General features: G+C 40.0%; 1 protein-coding gene across 4 annotated transcripts in view; it reads left to right on the forward strand.

Moving 5' to 3' along the window:
• The first annotated feature begins 352 nt into the window (after positions 1 to 352).
• The window catches only part of LOC127376699 (uncharacterized), a 48,997-nt gene continuing 28,938 nt past the window's right edge, over positions 353 to 20,411 (forward strand). The window contains exons 1-3 of one of the 4 annotated variants that reach the window (XM_051423862.1): positions 353 to 989; positions 1,321 to 2,062; positions 10,133 to 10,412. In XM_051423862.1, coding sequence (XP_051279822.1) covers positions 982 to 989; positions 1,321 to 2,062; positions 10,133 to 10,412 — 1,030 coding nt within the window. In that variant the 5' untranslated portion in view covers positions 353 to 981. Of the gene's footprint in view, positions 990 to 1,320; positions 2,063 to 4,684; positions 4,722 to 9,244; positions 9,300 to 9,390; positions 11,012 to 20,411 lie in introns of those variants that run through there. The other 3 variants (XM_051423829.1, XM_051423840.1, XM_051423851.1) reach the window with 3 other exon arrangements.

Below are 20,411 nucleotides of genomic sequence, written 5' to 3' on the forward strand. Positions count from 1 at the left end.
GAGATTTGACAGTTGTCTAACTTGGATGAAAGAGTGTGCTGTTATGTAAATAATATCATTGTGATTGGTGAGATAAAAGTGTAGACGCGACATGATCGATGGTAAAATGTTGTAGGCTATCACCAGTTGATCTGGGCTATCACGCTTCGCCACAGCTGACTCCACACTGCGTTAAACATATACTGCAGACTGTATGTTTCCTTACACACTGTGTGACAGTATAAACTCTTCTCAAATAGACCTGACATCAGATTAATAAGGATTCGTAAAACGACAGAAAGAACATTTTTTTAATTATTTATTGACATTTGCAGTGTTTGGAACAGGCATCGACACAGTCACCTACTGTGTCATTCTCTTCAGGAGATCGCCGCCGCAAATAAAATTGATTCAAACTCCAGGTAACTCCGTTAATCTTATTAGACATCAGAACTGGAGTGTTTACAATGTTAAGGATTTCATTCTGGTTGGTTAAAATTATGAAAAGAAGTCAATTCAGTCAGTATTTCTAGTGTACAGATCTGCATCAATGCTCGGGAATATCACCAGTTAATTCAACCACCAGTTAAACCGACACACCGGCTGCTGCGCCTCGGACCCGCGCTCCCCTGGAAGGCAGCGCAGCGCCGGAGCCGGAGCCGGAGCCGCAGAAGCAATTCCTCCCCCCTTCTGCAGACCCCCCAGAACCAGAGCAGCCGGACACAACTGTTGTTCAAAGCGACACTCTCCCCAACGCCGAGATCTCTGCAGAGACTTCACAATGCAATCGACCCGCCATCATACTCACCGCAGAAAACAAAGGACAAACCACAGGGAACGCACACAACATCCTGATAGATTTATGTGAACTGTTTATCATATCAAACGCTGCTGGACCTTGCAGTAGATCCAGTGTTGTTCTGTTGTTTGACTGACTGATGTTTCTTTCATCCAGAGAACCAATAAACTGCTACATCCTCAAGTTCCTGTGAAGCTGTTACCATGACAACGTGAGTGTTTCAGTGTTTTATTCTTAAAACACACTAAAGGGCAAATGCTGTTGAATCAAATTTTACTAATTGATGAGATAATTAGGGTCAGTCAGATTCATGTGATCATATAAACAATTTAAATATGTCTTTTTGCTCAGGACACAAGTAGAAGGTGTAGGTGAGGTCACTGCTGATAATGAAAGCTGAGATTCAGGATGATGTGTTTTATGGTTTATTGCATTACTACATTACTACCTTATTAAAACCCAAAAAAGTTTTAAGACCCCAGCAAGTGTTTTTTTATTATTTCATTCAATGTTCATTAGTGTCACGTTTTACTTTTCTACAGGAACAGCTCGTCCAAATATAATGACATCATCTCTAAAAGTGTTCTGATCCAATCAGGATCTCCCGCTGTCTACCAGCTGAAACCAAAGAAAGAGAAGATTGGAACTCTAACAAGAATGACTCTTGGTGAAAAAGATGTGAACAAGACAAACAGAACCATTTTACTTGTTGGTGAAACAGGAACAGGAAAATCTACTCTGATCAACACTCTGGTCAACTACACCATGGGAGTGAAGTGGGAGGACGATGTCTGGTTTCAGATCGTAGAGGACGAGCAGAGAAGTCAGTCAGAGAGTCAGACATCAGATGTGATCGTTTATGAGATCTTTGGTTTTGAAGATAAAACTCTGCCCTACTCTCTGACCATCATCAATACTCCTGGATACGGAGATACCAGAGGGATTGAACAAGATGACATCATCAGTCAGAGATTATTTGACTTGTTCCGCTCAGAGGACGGAGTCCATGAGATCAATGTAGTGGGTCTGGTGCTGAAAGCTACAGAATCTCGACTTAATGACCGACTGTCATACATCTTTAATTCAGTGGTGTCTCTGTTTGGAAAAGATGTGGAGAAGAACATTGTTGCCCTCATCACTCACTCAAATGGAAGAAAACCTAAAAATGTTCTGAAAACCCTCGAGGATGCAAACATTAAGTGTGCCACAGATGAAAAGAATCAGCCTGTTTACTTCCTGTTTGATAACTGTCAGGATGAAGACAGGACAGAGGACACAGAATACCTTAAATGTGCAGATAAAATGAGACAGTTCACAGACTTTCTGGAAAAAACTAAACCTCAAAAGCTGAAGATAACTGTGGATGTTCTGAATTCACGAATCAGACTGACAGCCTGCATCCAAAACCTGAAAGAGAGAGTTGAGTTTATTGAACTAAAACAGAAAGAAATCCAACAGACTGAGGAAGCTCTGAAGAAATATGAACAAGAGATGAAGAACAATGAGAAGTTCACTGAAGAAGTTAATGAGGTCTACAAAGATAAACAATCTATTGATGGTGGGATGTGGTGGAAGGTGTTTTATAAAGGAGCTACCTGCTGTACAGTCTGTGAAGAGAACTGTCACTATCCTGGATGTACAATGGCCTGGAAACCAGGACACTGTGAGGTCATGAAAGATGGCCGCTGCACTTCATGTACCAGGAAGTGTCCTGTATCAGCTCATGTGAAAGAAGAGTGGATCTATGTGAACAAGACAAGAAAAGTTCAGAAGACCTTGAAAGAAGTGAAAGAGAAGTATGAAAAGAACAAGGCAGAAAGAGAGAGCAGGTTGAGCCTTTTGGAAAATCTAAAGAAGGAAACAGAAGAACTTCAGAAAGATAAAGATCAGTGGTTGGAAGAGTCCTTCCAGCATGTTGTCAAACTGGAGCAGATCGCCCTGAATGCTGATTCACTGTCCACTCTTGTCCACTTGGACTTCCTGATTGAGAAGATGAAGGAGAAAGGAGACACAGAGAAGGTCCAGAAACTGGAAGAGATGAAAAGACGAGTGGATGAAGTAACCAGAGCAGCACAGTGTTACAAGTTTGTGAGACTTAAATTAGCTGGTAAAGCACCTAAAGAAGAAACCATGTGATAGGTGAACAGAAAATATGTTCTACACTATTGATACAATAATGTTTTTCATTCTGTTTCTGTAAGTGTGATGTTGATGTAATAACTACCATATATTCCATTCAGATAAGTAAGGGCCTGTCATGGACCAGCAGCAATTCTAGGTGGCTGCTGTAAGAAAAACCTGGTTGAGGGACACAACTAACAGCTCTAGCTGGCAACGCCCCCTAGTGTTTTGTGTTGAGTACAACAACTCCCCCCCCTCTCCTATATCAAAAACTAAACACAAAGTCAGATTGTGTAAATTACAATCTTCAGTCTTTCTTTAATTTTAGTATGTAAGTTTAAGGTTTTTAAGATTTTTCTAATGTGGTTTTCAGTCAATACAAGATTTATTCAGATTTTACTAGTCTCAGTAAAAACATCACTGATGTACCACTGGACGTGCTGAAGCCTCCCTACACACCCAGAGACTCTGCGTTGTGTTTATGGTTGTGATAGGGTGTTTTGCGTGGGGAGAGAAGAGAAGCGCTGGAGACAGGAGTTCTGGATTGTGGCTGAGACCTGGAGACACTTTATTGGCACACATTGACAGTTTTCACCTCATTGGCCAACATTACAGCCAGTAAGCAAGTTTTCATACAAAATACAAGTGTTCGCTTTTCAAACCCACACCGAAATGTAAACTAACATGTAAATGAACACATCAGATGAACATAATGACTAGATGGGTGATTTTAGTTAAGATATTTTAAAAGGATGCAGGCCGCCATTAACACTGCTTACCTTACAGGACAGTGAATGAAATTATTTAACCAAGATGGCGTCCCGCACGGCATGAATAACCCAACTACGGTGTTGCGTAAGGGACAAACATCAACATTAGCTGTATTTACAGAGCAATAGAGGGCCCAACAGTGTCACCCTGTGGAGTATTTAGGCTACTACCTTACATACACATAGAAAGCAGTTAGACATTATGTTTGTGTCTTATGTTAATCAGTTCACACAGAAGATGTTACAGAACTCTAGAAATACTCTGCTGTGTTGGAGGTAAATCTAACTAATGAAATCTAATGTAGTTTTGGTTTGTTGGGACTCTGGTTTCTTCATGTATCTTCATACTTGTGATGACTAGTAAAATATTTCAGATGAAAGATGAATAAAATCTCTGCTTCATGAAACCAGTTTGCTCAGAGTGTCTTCACTGGATCAGCATCAGTTATTAGAGTCTGTTGGACTTTCTTCAATAAATGTCTCTTTGTTACTGAAACACTTAACACACAAGTTATTTCTTCACTTTAACACAGACAGTGGAAAAGTTTCAGTCTTGGTATTGTTAGATTTATGCACATTAAGACAATAACATCAGCCAACTGTCACCTGAAGAATTAAAATTAAACATTCTTCTGTAGGCTTGATGACTGTATAGTGTCTTTACAGGTCTCAGATCAGACAGCTGCAGCTTATTCAGAGTCCTCTTGTAACCAGAAGAGAACACATCAGTCCAGCTCTAAGATCTTTACACTAGCTTTCTCTGTGTCAAAGGATTGATTTTGATTGGTTTATAAAGCACTGAAGGTCAAAATACATTCCTTTCTTTTATATATTTCTGTTGAAAAGCATTTTGAACTGTCTCGTTGTTGAACGGTGCTTTTGGGGATTTTGTTGTCACGTGATTTCAGAGAAACAGTGTGACTTCAAACCAGTACAAGAAGTGAAGTGAAGGGAGGGAGGAGAAAAACAAAGTCTCCACCCTCTCTGGTATAAAACTGCTCTCTGCTCTTTCTGCCTCCTCAGCATCAAAGAACTTGTGAAGCCAACAACAGGTAAGAACACTTTGAAAAAGGAGCAATGAATTACTTTAAAATGTCAAGCTCAGGAGTTAATACCAGATATATATAAGAAAAAAGGAAAAATGTAATTGACATAATAACTGAACATGCTATTTGGTATGAGTATTTACAGCTCCCAGAAAGACAAATTAGAAAAAAATCATTTAAACTATTATAGTGTCAGGGCTGGTAACTGTAAGGAAACAAGGAATTGGACTCAAATATGGAACAGGAAAAGTTCAGTGTGGTGTATTATTGTACAGAAAACAATAATGCAAGTTAAAGAAATAGCACATAATAGAAGTAATCTTTACAAATAACACTGATCTGTACATAAATTGAAAAGAATATTAAATTATTAAAATCAACAACAATTTACACAACATAGATTCATATAGACATAAACAAATAGTTCTTAAATAAGATGTTTTGTAGACATTGATATCATTCTGACCAGAACTTAAAGTTTTGCAGGGATTTCAGTTCATTCTAATGAAATTGTCATAAATAGTTGATTCACTTGTTCACAAATTAAATCCATAATCACTACTACATCACCAAGCTTCTGGGACTGTGGATACACGTTACCACTTTCTGGTGTGACTGGGAAAAAAACACAGCTGTAGTCTGACAGGTTCTATGTTTCTCTGCAGTCTCTCCTCCTTTATGTTATGATTACTGCCCTGCTTCTGAGATCAACAGGCCTTTTAAAGGTGTCCTTAAATGTACTTAAGTGTTTTAATGGTTTAATAGATTTATGTGGAATGCATAGCTTCAGTTTGAACTGAAGGGAATTAATACTTATAACAGAGGCTTCTGGTTGGCATGAAAATTAATATCATAGATATAAAATGGCAAAACGTTATCTTGTTGGTTTCTTATTATCTCAATAAGAAGACTCAACAAGTACATGTTGAGTTATACAATGTTTTGTTCAGCTCCTGCCCAAATTTTAAAACGGAGCCTGTAAGAAGCAGAATTTGGGGTTAGTGACCTTGGTAACATCGTAACAGTGAAAACCTTGTTGTTGTTACATAGATACACTTCTTACAGGGCTACACAGCAATGCTAATGTAACTGGTTTGACCTGACACTCCTTTATTTGACTCTGCGTTGTGTTCGGCCTTGGGTAGAAATGGACGACAGACATCTGCTGCTTTGCCAGTTGGACTGGAGGTTTATTCTGTGTACAACACACATAAAATCAGTACAACAACTTTTGGTTCCCACACACACTTTAAATGAGAGGGAGAAACTACCTGTGTGCTCTTCATTAAGCTTGCCTGAAGCAGGTGAGCTAGCATCTCACACAAAAAGTGCTGTACACAATAAAACTGTTTGTACACATTTAAACAAAAATCACCGTAACAAAGAACAAAGCTAGTGACAGTTATAAAGTAGAGTTAGAACTTCTCTTTAGCGTTTTTAACATGTTTTTAGTCACTTTGAACCAGAGCGCTCAGATTGTCTTACCTCTCGTCAGCATAGCGTACCGCTTAATTCAATTCAATTCAATTCAGTTTTATTTGTATAGCGCCAATTCATAACAGAAGTTATCTCAGGACACTTTTCAAATAGAGCAGGTCTAGACCGAACTCTTTATAACATTAATTACAGAGACCCAACAGTACCACCATGAGCAAGACCTTGGAGACAAGGGCAAGGAAAAACTGCCTGTTAAAAGGCAGAAACCTAGGACAGATCCTCCGGCTCTAGGTGGGTGGTCGTCTGTCTCGACCAGTTGGGGAGATTGAGAGAGAGAGAGAGAGAGAGAGAGAGTGAGAGAGAGAGGCAGAGAGAGCGAGAGACAGACAGACAGACAGACAGACAGGTGCACAGCAACAACAGTATTAGCTTATTGATGAGTCGGTCACAAACGAAGTGAACGACGGGAGTCGGATCCGGATTTCTTTCCCATTTCTTTCTGTTAAAGCCGCGTGATTGGTCAAGATGTGTGGCGGCGTCTGTGTATCTACACTGAGCAGGAGGGGTTACAGACACACATGTACGGTGGCCCAGAGGTGTCAGGCCAAAAACAAAGGGTTAAAAAAAAAGTGAGTAAAATAATAATAATAATAATAATAATATTTAATAAATTTAAATTCTTTAATGTATTTTTGGTGAGAGTGAGTGAAGAAACATTTACATTTACACCCCACTCTGTAAGCCAGGGCGGGAACGGCAGCGGCCATGCGCATGCGCGATTCATTCGCAGCCTGGACGCGGAGTGGTGTGTGTCTCCTCTCTGCTCCGACTGCAGGCTGCTGCACGGACGGGGGGTTCACAGCAGCACCCGCTGCTCGTTGAACCCAGTAACTGCAGAGTGATACTTGCTTTCACGGCAGAGTCTCCAATAACGCCAGAAAAAGTCTCCAGGAGGATTTGGAAAGTCGCCAGATTTAGCGAGAAAGTCGCCAAGTTGGCATCACTGAGTGAACGGTAGCGGATGTTAGCATCATAGTTAGCTAGAGAACAACGTTTCACTTACATATCACAGGGGCAAGAGCTGTCTTCTTCTATGAAATAGTCCGCCAGCAACAATCCGCCTCATTGTCAACATCCGTTACTGTTCACTTCCGCTGTAGTTTCACTTCCGTTGTGGCCTTTGTATTTGGCCTGACACCTCTGGGCCACCGTACACATGGCACAGTGAGCACGTGAACAGGAGGGAGGGAGACGTGAGAGAGCGAGAGAACTTGGCGCTACATAGACAGAGACTACACACTGGAAAGGTGAGGAAAATTAGTAACTTTTTTTCGGAATTATCGAGATACTTCAAACTCCCGCGAGAATCTCCGACCTGCAGTGACTCCCATGGACATATGGTGACTCCTGCCCGCACATACATGACCCAAAACACAAGAGTCGACAACCTAATGATAATACCATCTATATGACTTAAAGACAGGACTATCTCCCAGTGTCTTAAACCCAGATCAAAGTAAAACTTGATTGAACTAAACAAGCCGGTCATGTTTGTTTCCATTCAATCAAGCTCTCAGTAAAGAATGAATGCGTCTATTGTTTCAAATGCTCTCTAAACTCAGAAAAAACTTTTATCCGAAAAACAGAAAAAAAAATTACTCCGAAAAAACACAAATAATTATAAAACAAATCAAAAAATAAATTTTCAAGTGAATGCAATACGCTTCCCTAAAATGTGGTAAAGTTTGGACACATTTTAATGTGATAGACAGTTCAAAGGCAGAGTGTAGACTGTGCAAAGTAAAACATTTCATATCGAGCAGCTTTTTGTCTAATTGAGATGGGTCTTTGTTTTTGTATTTTATAATTTATTTTTGTAGCTCTCTGTTCCATGTTGAGTATATTAATAAATCCATATAAATAATAAACATTTGATATAATGCATGTATTTACATTAGTAATTAATTTTACACATAATTTGGTAATAAATTAATTTAAGCAACAAAAAATCTGAGGAGCCACTTGGGAGCCGAAAGAGCCGGGCTGGGGCGGGCTTAGGAGGGGCTCAGTAGGGATGGGCGATACCACACTTTTAGGATTCGATACAATACCAATACTTTTTCTTGCAATTTCATCGATACCGATACTGATCATTTCTTATTGGCAATTTTTTTTCAGTCAAAATATTATTACACTTAAGGCAAATCACATGACAAATAATGGCCATTTATCCCAAATGTATTATGTGCAATACATAATAAAAACAAAAAGTAAAATAAATATGAATTAAATAAATTAAATATGAACAAAAACATGCACATTTGCACTTTCCTCACTTATTTCTCTAAAAAAAACAAACTATGTTGAAGTAAACATGTAACACTGTACCCTTTCACTCAAGTAACAAAGAGCAGAAACAAGAGAGATGTTTAACATTAACTTTGTAAAGCACATAACAGATAACAGAACAGTAATAACAGAGTTAGTAGAAATTTGTTACATTTATTTTTTGGGGCTTTTTATTGCCTTTATGATAGTGACAGCTAAAGACCTGGCCGGCTGAGTTGCACGTTTGACACTCATATAGTTCCTTGTCACCAGCTCAATACGCCGCTAGGTACGGGAGTGACTCGGCACATAGTAAATGAAGTAAGCTATCCAAAACAGTTGAAAGTGATGCATGCATCCCCAATTCTTATTTGTTAGTTGATATCGATATTTGTTTAAGGAAATCGATGCCAAATGAGTAGCGTGTGAGTATCGATATATCCTAGGGCTTAGCCTTTTTCAGGGGTAGCTTAACACCTTGCTCCTGTCACTCCTCCCGGCATTGATTTATTCTGCAATAAAGCTGGAAAAACAGATGCACAAACTGTGCCTGCAGTGAAATGTTTAACATGTTTTTAGGTTAAGCATTGTTCAACCTAAAAAACCTTAAGTTTCTAGTGGAGACTCCAAAGTTTCCAAAGATGGAGGATAGAGAGGTTTCCAGATATAAAAACTTCCTATTTTTAAATGTCTGTAATTCACGTTTGAATTTAGTATTTTATTTAGTAATTAGTATTTTACTGACTTTTTTTTCTTTCATCCAGAGAACTAATAAACTCATATATCCTCAATCTCCTGTGAAGCTGTTACCATGGCAATGTGAGTAATACATCACTACAACGCAGAGTGTTTCAGTGTTTACTGCTTTATATTCAATAGTGTTTCAGTTCATTTCTCTACTTTTCTACAGGAACAGGTCGTCCAAATATAATGACATCATCTCTAAAAGTGTTCTGATCCAATCAGGATCTCCCGCTGTCTACCAGCTGACACCTAAGAAAATGAAGTTTGGAACTATAAGAAGAATGACTCTTGGTGAAAAAGATGTGAACAAGACAAACAGAACCATTTTACTTGTTGGTGAATCAGGAACAGGAAAATCTACTCTGATCAACGCTCTGGTCAACTACACCATGGGAGTGGAGTGGGAGGACGATGTCTGGTTTCAGATCGTAGAGGAGGAGCACGGAAGTCAGTCAGAGAGTCAGACATCAGATGTGATCGTTTATGAGATCTTTGGTTTTGAAGATAAAACTCTGCCCTACTCTCTGACCATCATCGATACTCCTGGATACGGAGATACCAGAGGGATTGAACGAGATTTCATCATCAGTCAGAGATTATTCGACTTGTTCCTCTCAGTGGACGGAGTCCATGAGATCAATGCAGTGGGTCTGGTGCTGAAAGCTACTGAGAATCGACTGTGCGATCGTCTGAGGTACATCTTGGATTCAGTGATGTCTCTGTTTGGAAAAGATGTGGAGAAGAACATTGTTCCCCTCATCACTCACTCAAATGGAAGAACTCCTAAAAATGTTCTGAAAACCCTCGAGGATGCAAACATTAAGTGTGCCACAGATGAAAAGAATCAGCCTGTTTACTTCCTGTTTGATAACTGTCAGGATGAAGACAGGACAGAGGACACAGAATACCTTAAACATGCAGATAAAATATCAACAAAAGGACTGAGACAGTTCACAGACTTTCTGGAAAAAACTAAACCTCAAAAGCTGAAGACAACTGTGGACGTTCTGAATTCACGAATCAGACTGACAGCCTGCATCCAAAACCTGAAAGAGAGAGTTGAGTTTATTGAACTAAAACAGAAAGAAATCCAACAGACTGAGGAAGCTCTGAAGAAATATGAACAAGAGATGAAGAACAATGAGAAGTTCACTGTAGAAGTTGATGAGGTCTACAAAGATAAACAACCTATTGATGGTGGGATGTGGGGGTTGGTGTTTTATGAAGCAGCTACCTGCTGTACAGTCTGTGAAGAGAACTGTCACCATCCTGGATGTACAATGGGCTGGAGTCCAGAACACTGTGTGGTCATGAAAGATGGCCGCTGTACTTCATGTACCAGGAAGTGTCCTGTATCAGCTCATGTGAAAGAAAAGTGGATCTATGTGAACAAGACAAGAAAAGTTCAGAAGACCTTAGAAGAAGTGAAAGAGAAGTATGAAAAGAACAAGACAGAAAGTGAGAGCACGTTGAGCCTTTTGGAAAATCTAAAGAAGAAAACAGAAGAACTTCAGAAAGATAAAGATCAGTGGTTGGAAGAGTCCTTCCAGTATGTTGTCAGACTGGAGCAGATCGCCCTGAATGCTGATTCACTGTCCACTCTTGTCCACTTGGACTTCCTGATTGAGAAGATGAAGGAGAAAGGAGACACAGAGAAGGTCCAGAAACTGGAAGAGATGAAAAGACGAGTGGATGAAGGAACCAGAGCAGCACTGAGGTACATGGTCGGTAAACCAACAGCTGATAAAGAAGATAAAGAAGCAAAGAAATAGAAGAGCAACATGATTGTGAGCAGACAGTTGTTTAGAAAATGTCTGTACTGTATAAATGTTTAAACACCATAAAGTGTTTTTCATTCAATATCTAGTGTGATGTTGATGATTTCATTCAGCTACATAAGAAAATTGAAATATTTAAATTTAATGGTGGTGTGTAATGACTGTTTGTTCTTGTAGTTTTTTTTAGTTACTTCACTGTCTATACTCTCTGGATTCTTATATCAGCGATGTTCACCGTTAAGCCTCTTTTTTCCTCTCAGCTCCATCATCTCATCAATCCATCCATTCAGTCAGCTTGTTTCTTAACTGTCGTGTAAACTACAACCCTGGTATCCCAAGTGGAATCCTAGAGAATGCTCCTGGTTTCTTCACCATGTACACAACTGGGACACAACTAGTTCTAAATGGAATGAGGACATTAAACACCAGTTTAATGTAGAGTACTACAGCCCTCTCCCTCTCCTATATCCCAAACTAAACACAAAGTCAGCATGTGTTATAAAAAATATTTTTTCATTTTTCTTTAGTTTTTCGAGTGAGTTTAATGTAAGGTTTTTCTAAATTGATTTTTAGTCATTACAAGGCTCATTTGTATTGATATTTTGATGTTTAGTAAACATATCATTGACATATATTTATAAACCAATCAGCCATAACATCATGAGCACCTGGACACCCTGGTGATCAGAAAACTGCTCTGCACTGTGTGTTCTGACCCCTTTCTATCAGAACCAGCATGAACTGTTTCAGCAGTTTGAGCTACAGTAGCTCGTCTGTTGGATCGGACCACACGGGCCACTTTTGATAGGTACTGATCTTTGCAGACCAGGAACCCCCCACAAGAACTGCAGGTTTGGAGATGCTCTGACCCAGTCGGCCATCACAATGTGGCTGTTGTCAAAGTCGCTCAGATCCTCACGCTGCCCATTTTTACTGCTTCTAACATCAACTCTGAGGACCAATTGTTCACTGTCTGCCTGATTTGATTGGGACTCTGGTTTCTTCTTTATTGTTATGATGACTAATTCAAATATTTCAGATAACACATGCAACGTAGACACATTTTAATCAGTTAAATATTGTAGTTTAGTTTTTAACAAGCCCTAATTTAGGTGATTGCAATATATTATGTTATTTCATGCTAAATCACATCCTGATTGATGCAGTTTTCTGTGAATTAATAAAATCTCTGGTTCATGAAACCAGTTTGTGTCCTTACTGGATCATCAGCAGCTTTTACAGTCTGTTGAACTTTCAAGGCTCAAAGCAGAAACACACATCACCATTAGAACTGATGTTTCAATTAAGTATGAGGAAGAATATGTGATTAACTGTTGTTGATGGTTTCTGTAATGACCACTAGAGAGAGCCAAACACTGAATTACTGAAGGACTCTGTTGTGTGGACTGATGAGAATCTACTGAACTACACTAACTTTACAACAAATAATGCATCTATAAATCCTTTTTGCAGAATAGTTGACAAGACATATATATAAGGACGGATAATCAAAGAATTTGATAGGAAATGAAAAGACGGAATTGATAGTTTGACTATAGGCCTAGACTTCTGGGGTACTTCCCACGATGCACTGAGCTCCTCTCTTCCACTGCATGTTACTAACTTCACTTCTTCCTCGCAGTTATTGTGCTCTCTTGTCTCACAGGTTTTCTAATATTATTATTATTATTATTAGTCCCTATCATTGTGGCTATTGTTGTTAATTATAAAGTCTATGATCAGAACCCAAAGTATTGGAGACATTCAAATTAAGTGAAGGAATCATCCATCTAATATCTGAGATATTTTAGTTTGGACCAAAGTGGTGGACAGACCCCACTCTAGCATGGTAAAAACAGTTGTAATAAGGACTAGCATGTAGAAGCAGTGACTGACTGTCTTGGGAAAGATTACTCACAGACTGACTTCAGATCAGTGAGATGACTGAACGATCTGCTGGAGTCATTTGGGAACAATAATGTGGACAGATACCCACACAGCACTGATCTCTGTGACCTTTACACACTGACTGAACAGCAGCAGCTCATTGTTCTGTGTCAACACCTTTTATTCACAACCACACACAGCTGTATATGTCACCTACACACACACACACACACACACACACACACACACACACACACACACACACACACACACACACACACACACACACACACACAGATCCTTTCACTGCCTCTCTCTTGTATTTTTCACTTTAAATGGATACTTTTAAAGATCATATCCAAAGGTTTTCAAACCTTCTTCTTGAAATGCAAAACTTATTTATATTATCTGGATTTGTCAACATTACAGTAAAAAATGGACTATTCATTAATTCCAGTCTTGATTTATATAGAATCCTGTAGCAGTCACAATGAGTTAGATCCGAGGCTTCTTTTGTCTTTAGCTGCACAGTAAGACAGGCTAATTACACCTTGTCAGTTAATGCTGATCCTAAGTGGATCCCAGTGGCTTTAAGTGCTCTTCGCTTCACTAATAGTGAGCACCTCAAACAGGTCCAGGGGAACTCAAAAATAACCTGAAATCTTTTAGTCCTGCAGACTCAAAGATCATACATACGTTCCACGTTCTGTGTCCGCAGACAGCTGCAGGGTCACACCGGTCTCACACATACATGCTATAATTGAGGGTCAGTGTTGGTCTGGCCTTCCCCTTGTGTGTTTTTCCTGATCCACACTCCATTCCAGTTGGAGGCGGTGATCCATCGTAAACTTATTTGCCAACTTCCATGAAAATCAGATCGAAGGAGCATGCATATTTACAAAGAAAATGGTGACTTTGAGACAGCATTTTTTGGGTTTTGTATTCTTACAGACAAATTATATAAACGTGGGTAATTTAGACCTCATTGCACCTCACACTGACCCCTATGTGAGGTTGCAAAGTACCCTCATGGATATGTCTAGAAAACATAATTTATGTCCCGCTGACCAAAGCAGGGAATACAGAAAGTATTTTTGGTTTAAGGACTTCGGAAAACCTGCTATTTTTTAGTTCCAGATGTGAACCAACTTTCTGGCTTACGAACTAATTTATTTTTGGTCAAAATGCCTGTAAAGTTTGAAAATGAGGTGTGCAAACCGTTACAGATGTTGGTGGAAAAGGCAGCATGAGATCTCCTTCTCATGCAGTTCCAATGGAAGTGAAAAGATCCACAGTCCTGATTCTGTGTAAAACAAAAGTCTTCAAGGTTCATCTGAAATGAATGTGAAGCTCCAGCTGTTAATGTTAGACAAGGCAAATGGGTATCTAGTTACAGTCTTTAAATACAAAATTCCCTCTCTGTTTTCTCCGACAGTGTTTGGTGCAGAGCTGCAGTGGAAGAACCGTAACACTAAAAGGGAATTTTGTACATAAGACTAACTCTGTGTAACTTATACAGCTGGAGCCTTATTGACAGTGGAGATGACAGGAAATGAAGGGAGAAGCTGAAGGGGAACAACATGCCTCAAAGATCTCTCAGTTAGACTCAACCAGGCAAGGTGTGTTTCACAGTCAGTGCAAAAGTTGCAAAAGTTTTTTTGGTCATTTTTTCCAATTAGCGAAACTTTACCTTAAGTTTGACCAATCATTGTTTTTTTCTCTGAGTTACACCAATCATAGCTGACCCGTGTGGTCCGTTCCAACAGACGAGCTACTGTAGCTCAAACTGCTCAAACAGTTAATGCTGGTTCTGATAGAAAGGGGTCAGAACATTGTGGGTTAGCAGGTACCTGATCTTCACAGTCGTTTTCATCAGCTTTTATTGCTTCTTCTCTTTTTATTCTTGGTGCTTCTCTAGTCAGATTTCACTGTGCAAATAAGAACAGGAGCATGGAAACTTGTGAAGGAATACAAAATACCCGAAGAGCACTTTCTCTTTGTTCTCTTTTCAACTGTCAAAACTAACATCAGAACTTTAGTGACATTTCAATTCTTATCACACTGTCACTTTTTTCCCTTCACACATTTCCATCTTGCAGCTTCTCCAGTGGAAATCTGTTGTTTCTCTGTCACTCACCTTCTCATTAGTGACACTTGACTTAAAGAATTGACATGCAGTCTCTTTCACTTTATTCAATGGGCTGTGAAGCTCTCCTCCCACCTCCCCTCTGCTTCGTTCAAGTCTCCATCTTCTTCTCCATCGTCTTCTCCTCCTGTAGCAGCACTCTCATCTCGGCTGTCAGTCACAGGCTGTTGCTGTGTGCTCGGTGTACTGCATGGGAATAGCACAGCTGGAGTTTGGTGTGATAGACACTGAGTGGGCTTGTGTGGCGAGCTTTAAGACGAGTACATTACTTTTGCTCTTTTCATCTGGTCAGCTACGATGGATGTTTGACCTTTAATGTGTTCCTGAAGCAAAGTTCTTTCTTCTTTTTCACAACGTTTCTGTCACCAGCTTTGATAAGTCCAAGAAGAGTATCTTAAGATTCCCAAATGACCTTTCACCTCTTTCTGTAGACTTCCTCGTAAACTTAGCCGGTCTGCTCCGACTGAAACTGCTGTTTTTATCATCTACCTCAGTGAATTAAGGATTTATTTCCACCAAACCAGAGTTGGTGATTGTTTAAAGACTGTAAGAGATGCTTTCGGTAAGTTTAATTTAGTTTCTGTCCAGTTTTAGCTGGTTTCCTTCCAGTTTGAAGTGTGTTTTTTATGATTATCTGCTGGGTTAAATGACTGGTTTTGGTCGATGTTGGTGCTCTAGTGTGACATCTACTGGCCTTTCAGACCAAAAAATCAGTGACTTTTAAGGTGGAACTGCTTTATTCAGTGTGTTTAAGGTGGAACTGCTTTATTCAGTGTGTTTAAGGTGGAACTGCTTTATTCAGTGTGTTTAGTGGTTTTAATCAGCGGGTCTGTTTGTGTTGGAGAGGAGGAGACCTCTGTGGATCATTGGGCTCCCGGTAGAAACCTCCTGAACCATGAACACTGAAGGAATCCTAACCGGGAGAAGCTGACTGCAATGACGCCAATGGTGGTGAAGACAACAACTCCCATAATCCCACACTGCTTCACCACCTCATCACACAGAGTTTTTTGTTACTGTTGTGATGTGAGGGACCTCTTAATGGCAGAAGTGGTTTATTGTACGTTAAACAATGGTCCTGGAAGATAGAAGTGCTGTGTAGCCAGATTGAAGTGAAAGACGATGATTCTTGCTTTTGCCAGCATACATTTTGAGTGAAAATATCTCTTTAAAAATATCCGCGCTCTCTTTTCAATTCTTCCTGAGTTCGATGTGTCAGTTTCCTCTGAAGGGAAACTGTATTTCTTCCTTTCTCCTTCTGTAAGTGAAAGGTAAAGGGATCGTCGTCATAGAAACTCAATCTCACGAGGCGTTACGGTGTTTCAGGAGGCTCTTAAGTCCCAGCAGCTCATTGGACGGTAGGAGAGAGTCATTAGAGACGCACCGGCCAGAAATACAGAACACTCTGTGTCCAGTAGTAAAAGTACACAAGTATTATCAGCTGCATGTAGTTGAAAGTATCAGTAGTAAAAGTAAGAACACATAGTGCAGTACAATGTCTGTCACTGATATCTGACCCTATGTGACATTATTAGATTGTTCATCAGTGTTAATCAATAATCAGTGTTACTGTTGGAGCTGCTCCAGGTGGAGCTAGGTTGGATCGTAGTTCAGTAACCTCATAATCTGAAGACCAACATGTTGACTGATTCATTCATCCAGATTCGTATTTAAAGCCAACAATCCAAACTGTTGTTCCAGGATTATGGGAGCCAGCTTTGTAGTGAATGTCTGTGGCTGTTTGGGGAGATGAAGAGGAACATTTGCATCATAAGCAAAAGGAAATATGGGACCCTAAAGATAACAGCCAGCAACATTTCCCATGAGGCTCATGGGACCACAAACTTCAATGCTGGCTTTACCTTCTTTCAGTTATTTCAAGTCAGCGTTGGTCAGCACTGTGAGAAAACATTAGAGTCTACAGACTCCTTCCTAATGTCCCTGAGGAGCTTCACAGTGTGCTGTTACGCCCAATTTAAGCTCCTGTCAGACCAAGGTACAAACATTTATCACAGAGAACTTGATTAAGAGAGGCCTTGGCAGACGTTACCCCTGAGTTTATGGAAGAGAAATCAAACACCACATTTCATTTATTCACATGTTGCTACAAGTTTCATTTCATCATTAAGTTTGATAAGAAAAGGTAAAATGCAATTAGTTTTGGTGTCACAACTTTGTGTCTCTTTTGCTCCCTATGAGGAGAACTGAGCAGCAGAGGAGAAGGCGGGGTGCGATGACTGCCGACCTCCCCATCCGGATCTGCAATGACCCTGCAGGAGGCTGCTAATGATGAGAAGAAACACACAGAAATACATAAAGAGATGTAGTAAAGCAGGTGGAGCAACCTTTTCAACAGATAATACAGAGGGCCGGGTATCAACAGGTGGATGTCAGATGTCTCGGTTACTTTGTCTTTAATCAGATTCCGGATTTTAAACAGTGATGTACTGTGACATTAAATATGTGACTTATTTCGTTTAATTTCAAATAAAGCTGTTCTTAATGTAAGGTATCTAAAAAAAGTATTGTCCTGGTAGCTGTACATTGACTCAGGTATCATGTCAAACATTTTAAACAACATCTACCAGTTTGGGACTGTCTCATCACTGCTGTGGCGTCCTGTATGATTCCCATAGAGAAGTAGCTGTATGCTGCACTTTAACAAAGGTGGGCAAGTTAAACAGACGTACATTCGCCAAACCAACCAGTTAGTGTTAGTCATCTGTCTTATAAAAATTATATTATGACAACTCTTCTAATAAAGCCTAAATCTCACCTTTATATATATATATACATTTATACATATATACATATATATATATACACACTCACTACTACTAAGTACCAGGGTTAGGGTTAGCAGGGGGCAGTATGCTGTGTCATCGGTGTATAAACGTGTGTGAATGGGATGAGCCTCAAATTCTGCTGAGCAGTTGGCACCTTGCATAGCAGCTTCTGCCATCAAAGTGTGAATGTGACATGTAGTGTAAAGCACTTTGAGTAGTTGGAAGACTGAGAAAGGCGTTATGTAAGTGCAGTCCATTTACTATTACCCTGAGATTTTCAACGATTACCACCTGGGAATCAAACGGGGTCAACTCAGACATAATAATAGGAATATATCACCAGAGTCGGTTGCAATTAAAGTGAAATTGATTCCATGCATTCCAGTTGAAGTTTTATTGTCGGAGCCGTTAACAAGAAAAAACGTCACAGATGAATCTGTCGGGTGATTTATGCGTTCTTGTGGCGCCACCATTACTGTGCTGTGCATTTACACAGACAGTTTGAAGAGAAGATGTTTGGATTGATCACAGCCGGCTGCCACCGCCTCCTCTGCCGGCTGAAATGAGCTCAATAAATCTGCGGTCCAAGATCAGTTTGAACAATGGGTTTCTGTAATTAAACTCAGTCAGGAATTTAGCTAATTATTTTGAATAATTTATAATCAGTTATTTCTTGTTTGCATCAACAGATGAAACACCAGAGAGTGAGGGGACAAAAGGGTTTGTTGTCCCCTCATTTGGGCGCCAGTGCCGCAGCATCTCCGGTTGAATCGCATCAACAGTTTAACAAAACTAAAAAAGCAGCAGCAGTGTAGTCAGAGGTCAACGATAAAGAGTCAGAGGTTAAACAAGAGCAAAGAGACAGCGTGACACATTTACACAAAGACCATTTCTGAAACAGATCAATGAAACTAACTAATTCATGAGTTGAAGCCAAAGGTGTTACACCAACTAAATCTTTAACCAGCTCAAACCCTTGACTGGCGCTGGCCTTGTCTCCCATCAGCCTTTACTGCTGTCTCTCTCTTGTCTCCTTAATGGAGCGTGAGTTATCATGCCTTCAGGCTGATACAGCTGACACTGAGTTACCGTCTGGAGATCCAGACCAGTCAGAGTTTGGTTTGGAGTCTCTTCTGGGTCAAAGAACCGCAGAGCTCGAGGGGCTAACGCAGACAGGGTTTGATGTATGTTCGACAGTCAGCCTGCCCTTCTCTCACCCGGCTGTCAGAGGTGGCGAGCTGTAGAGGGAAACAGTGATGTATCACTTCATGTGTTTGTGTGTACCCTCACCAAAAAACACGCGGATTTATCGCATGCAACACACATTTTACAGGTTAATCACATATGGAGGAGCTCCTTATACATGAGGGAAAAGTCACAGCGCACGTGCTATTTTGCATTTGAAATGTAACAGAGTGTGGAAAATAAAGATTATTAAATCAGTTAAATACATGTAGATTGTTACATGTAAATTTTATTCCACATGTGAAATGTCTCCAGGTCAGGACATAATGTATGATGCATATTTTAGTACCCAAAGAGCAGCATGAGGCTCCGTCACTGCAGGCTGCCTGACGAAAGTTAAAGTAATAACACCACACTGTGAAAATACTCCAGTACAACTAAAAGTCCTGCATTCAAAACCTTAATTACATTACATTTCATTTTCCATTGATTCTGGCGGTCCCTGTGGACAAAAGCAGTGGAGACAGAATTTAAAACGGGTCATGTAGCTCCGTCACACAAGAAGAAAACATGGGCCACCTGAACAACAAGACACTAATAATTAATAAATGACACACACTAATATACACTAAATAATTATATTTACGCCATCACCATAGCTCCATATCGTCATGAATATTTCTGTTGGTTTTCCCACTGCTGTGAGGAAGGTGTCGTCCGTCTGCCTGAATGCAGAATATCTCACAGACAATCCCAAACGACTGCAAACGGAAGTGAAAGTGTGAGCTGAGTGTCACAGAGGGGTGTATCCTGAGAGGAAGGAGGAAGCTGCGTCTGGGTTCCTGTAATTTACATACAAATCACCTTGACTCTCATACTGTATGTAAAGTTGGCTGGATAGTCATTTGTATCCACTAGTTGGCTGATAGTCTTATGTAATCCACGCACCTGGCATGAATGGACACTGAAAGAACAGCGTGTTGGTCAGATCATTACGAGGGTTATTTAAATATCTTCAGTTGCACAACAAGGGAAAAGAATATTTTTATATATTGCTCAGATCCGAGAAGAATGATAATTTCATGGTGTTATTTTCTTTGCATATTAATGATCAAGATTAATATAATACAATTCATTGGTGGCCTGGGCGTTTAACAAGAAGGTTCTGCATTCAAACCGGTTTCACTGGAGCCTTTCTGTGTGGATTCCAGACATGCAGGTTAATTGGTGCAGGTGTGAGAAAATATTGTACCTTGATAACTTTTGTGTTTAAGCCCCTAACCGGTAGAGGGCATACATATGAATATTATATTCCATTTCTGCCAGTAGACCTTCCTAAACGTTACACACTGGACCTTCAAGCTTCAATCCAATCAATATTCTGACTGCTGGTTAACAGGTAGTA

This window comes from Dicentrarchus labrax, unplaced genomic scaffold (genome assembly GCF_905237075.1).
Source record: "Dicentrarchus labrax unplaced genomic scaffold, dlabrax2021, whole genome shotgun sequence".
NCBI classification, from domain to species: Eukaryota; Metazoa; Chordata; class Actinopteri; family Moronidae; genus Dicentrarchus; species Dicentrarchus labrax.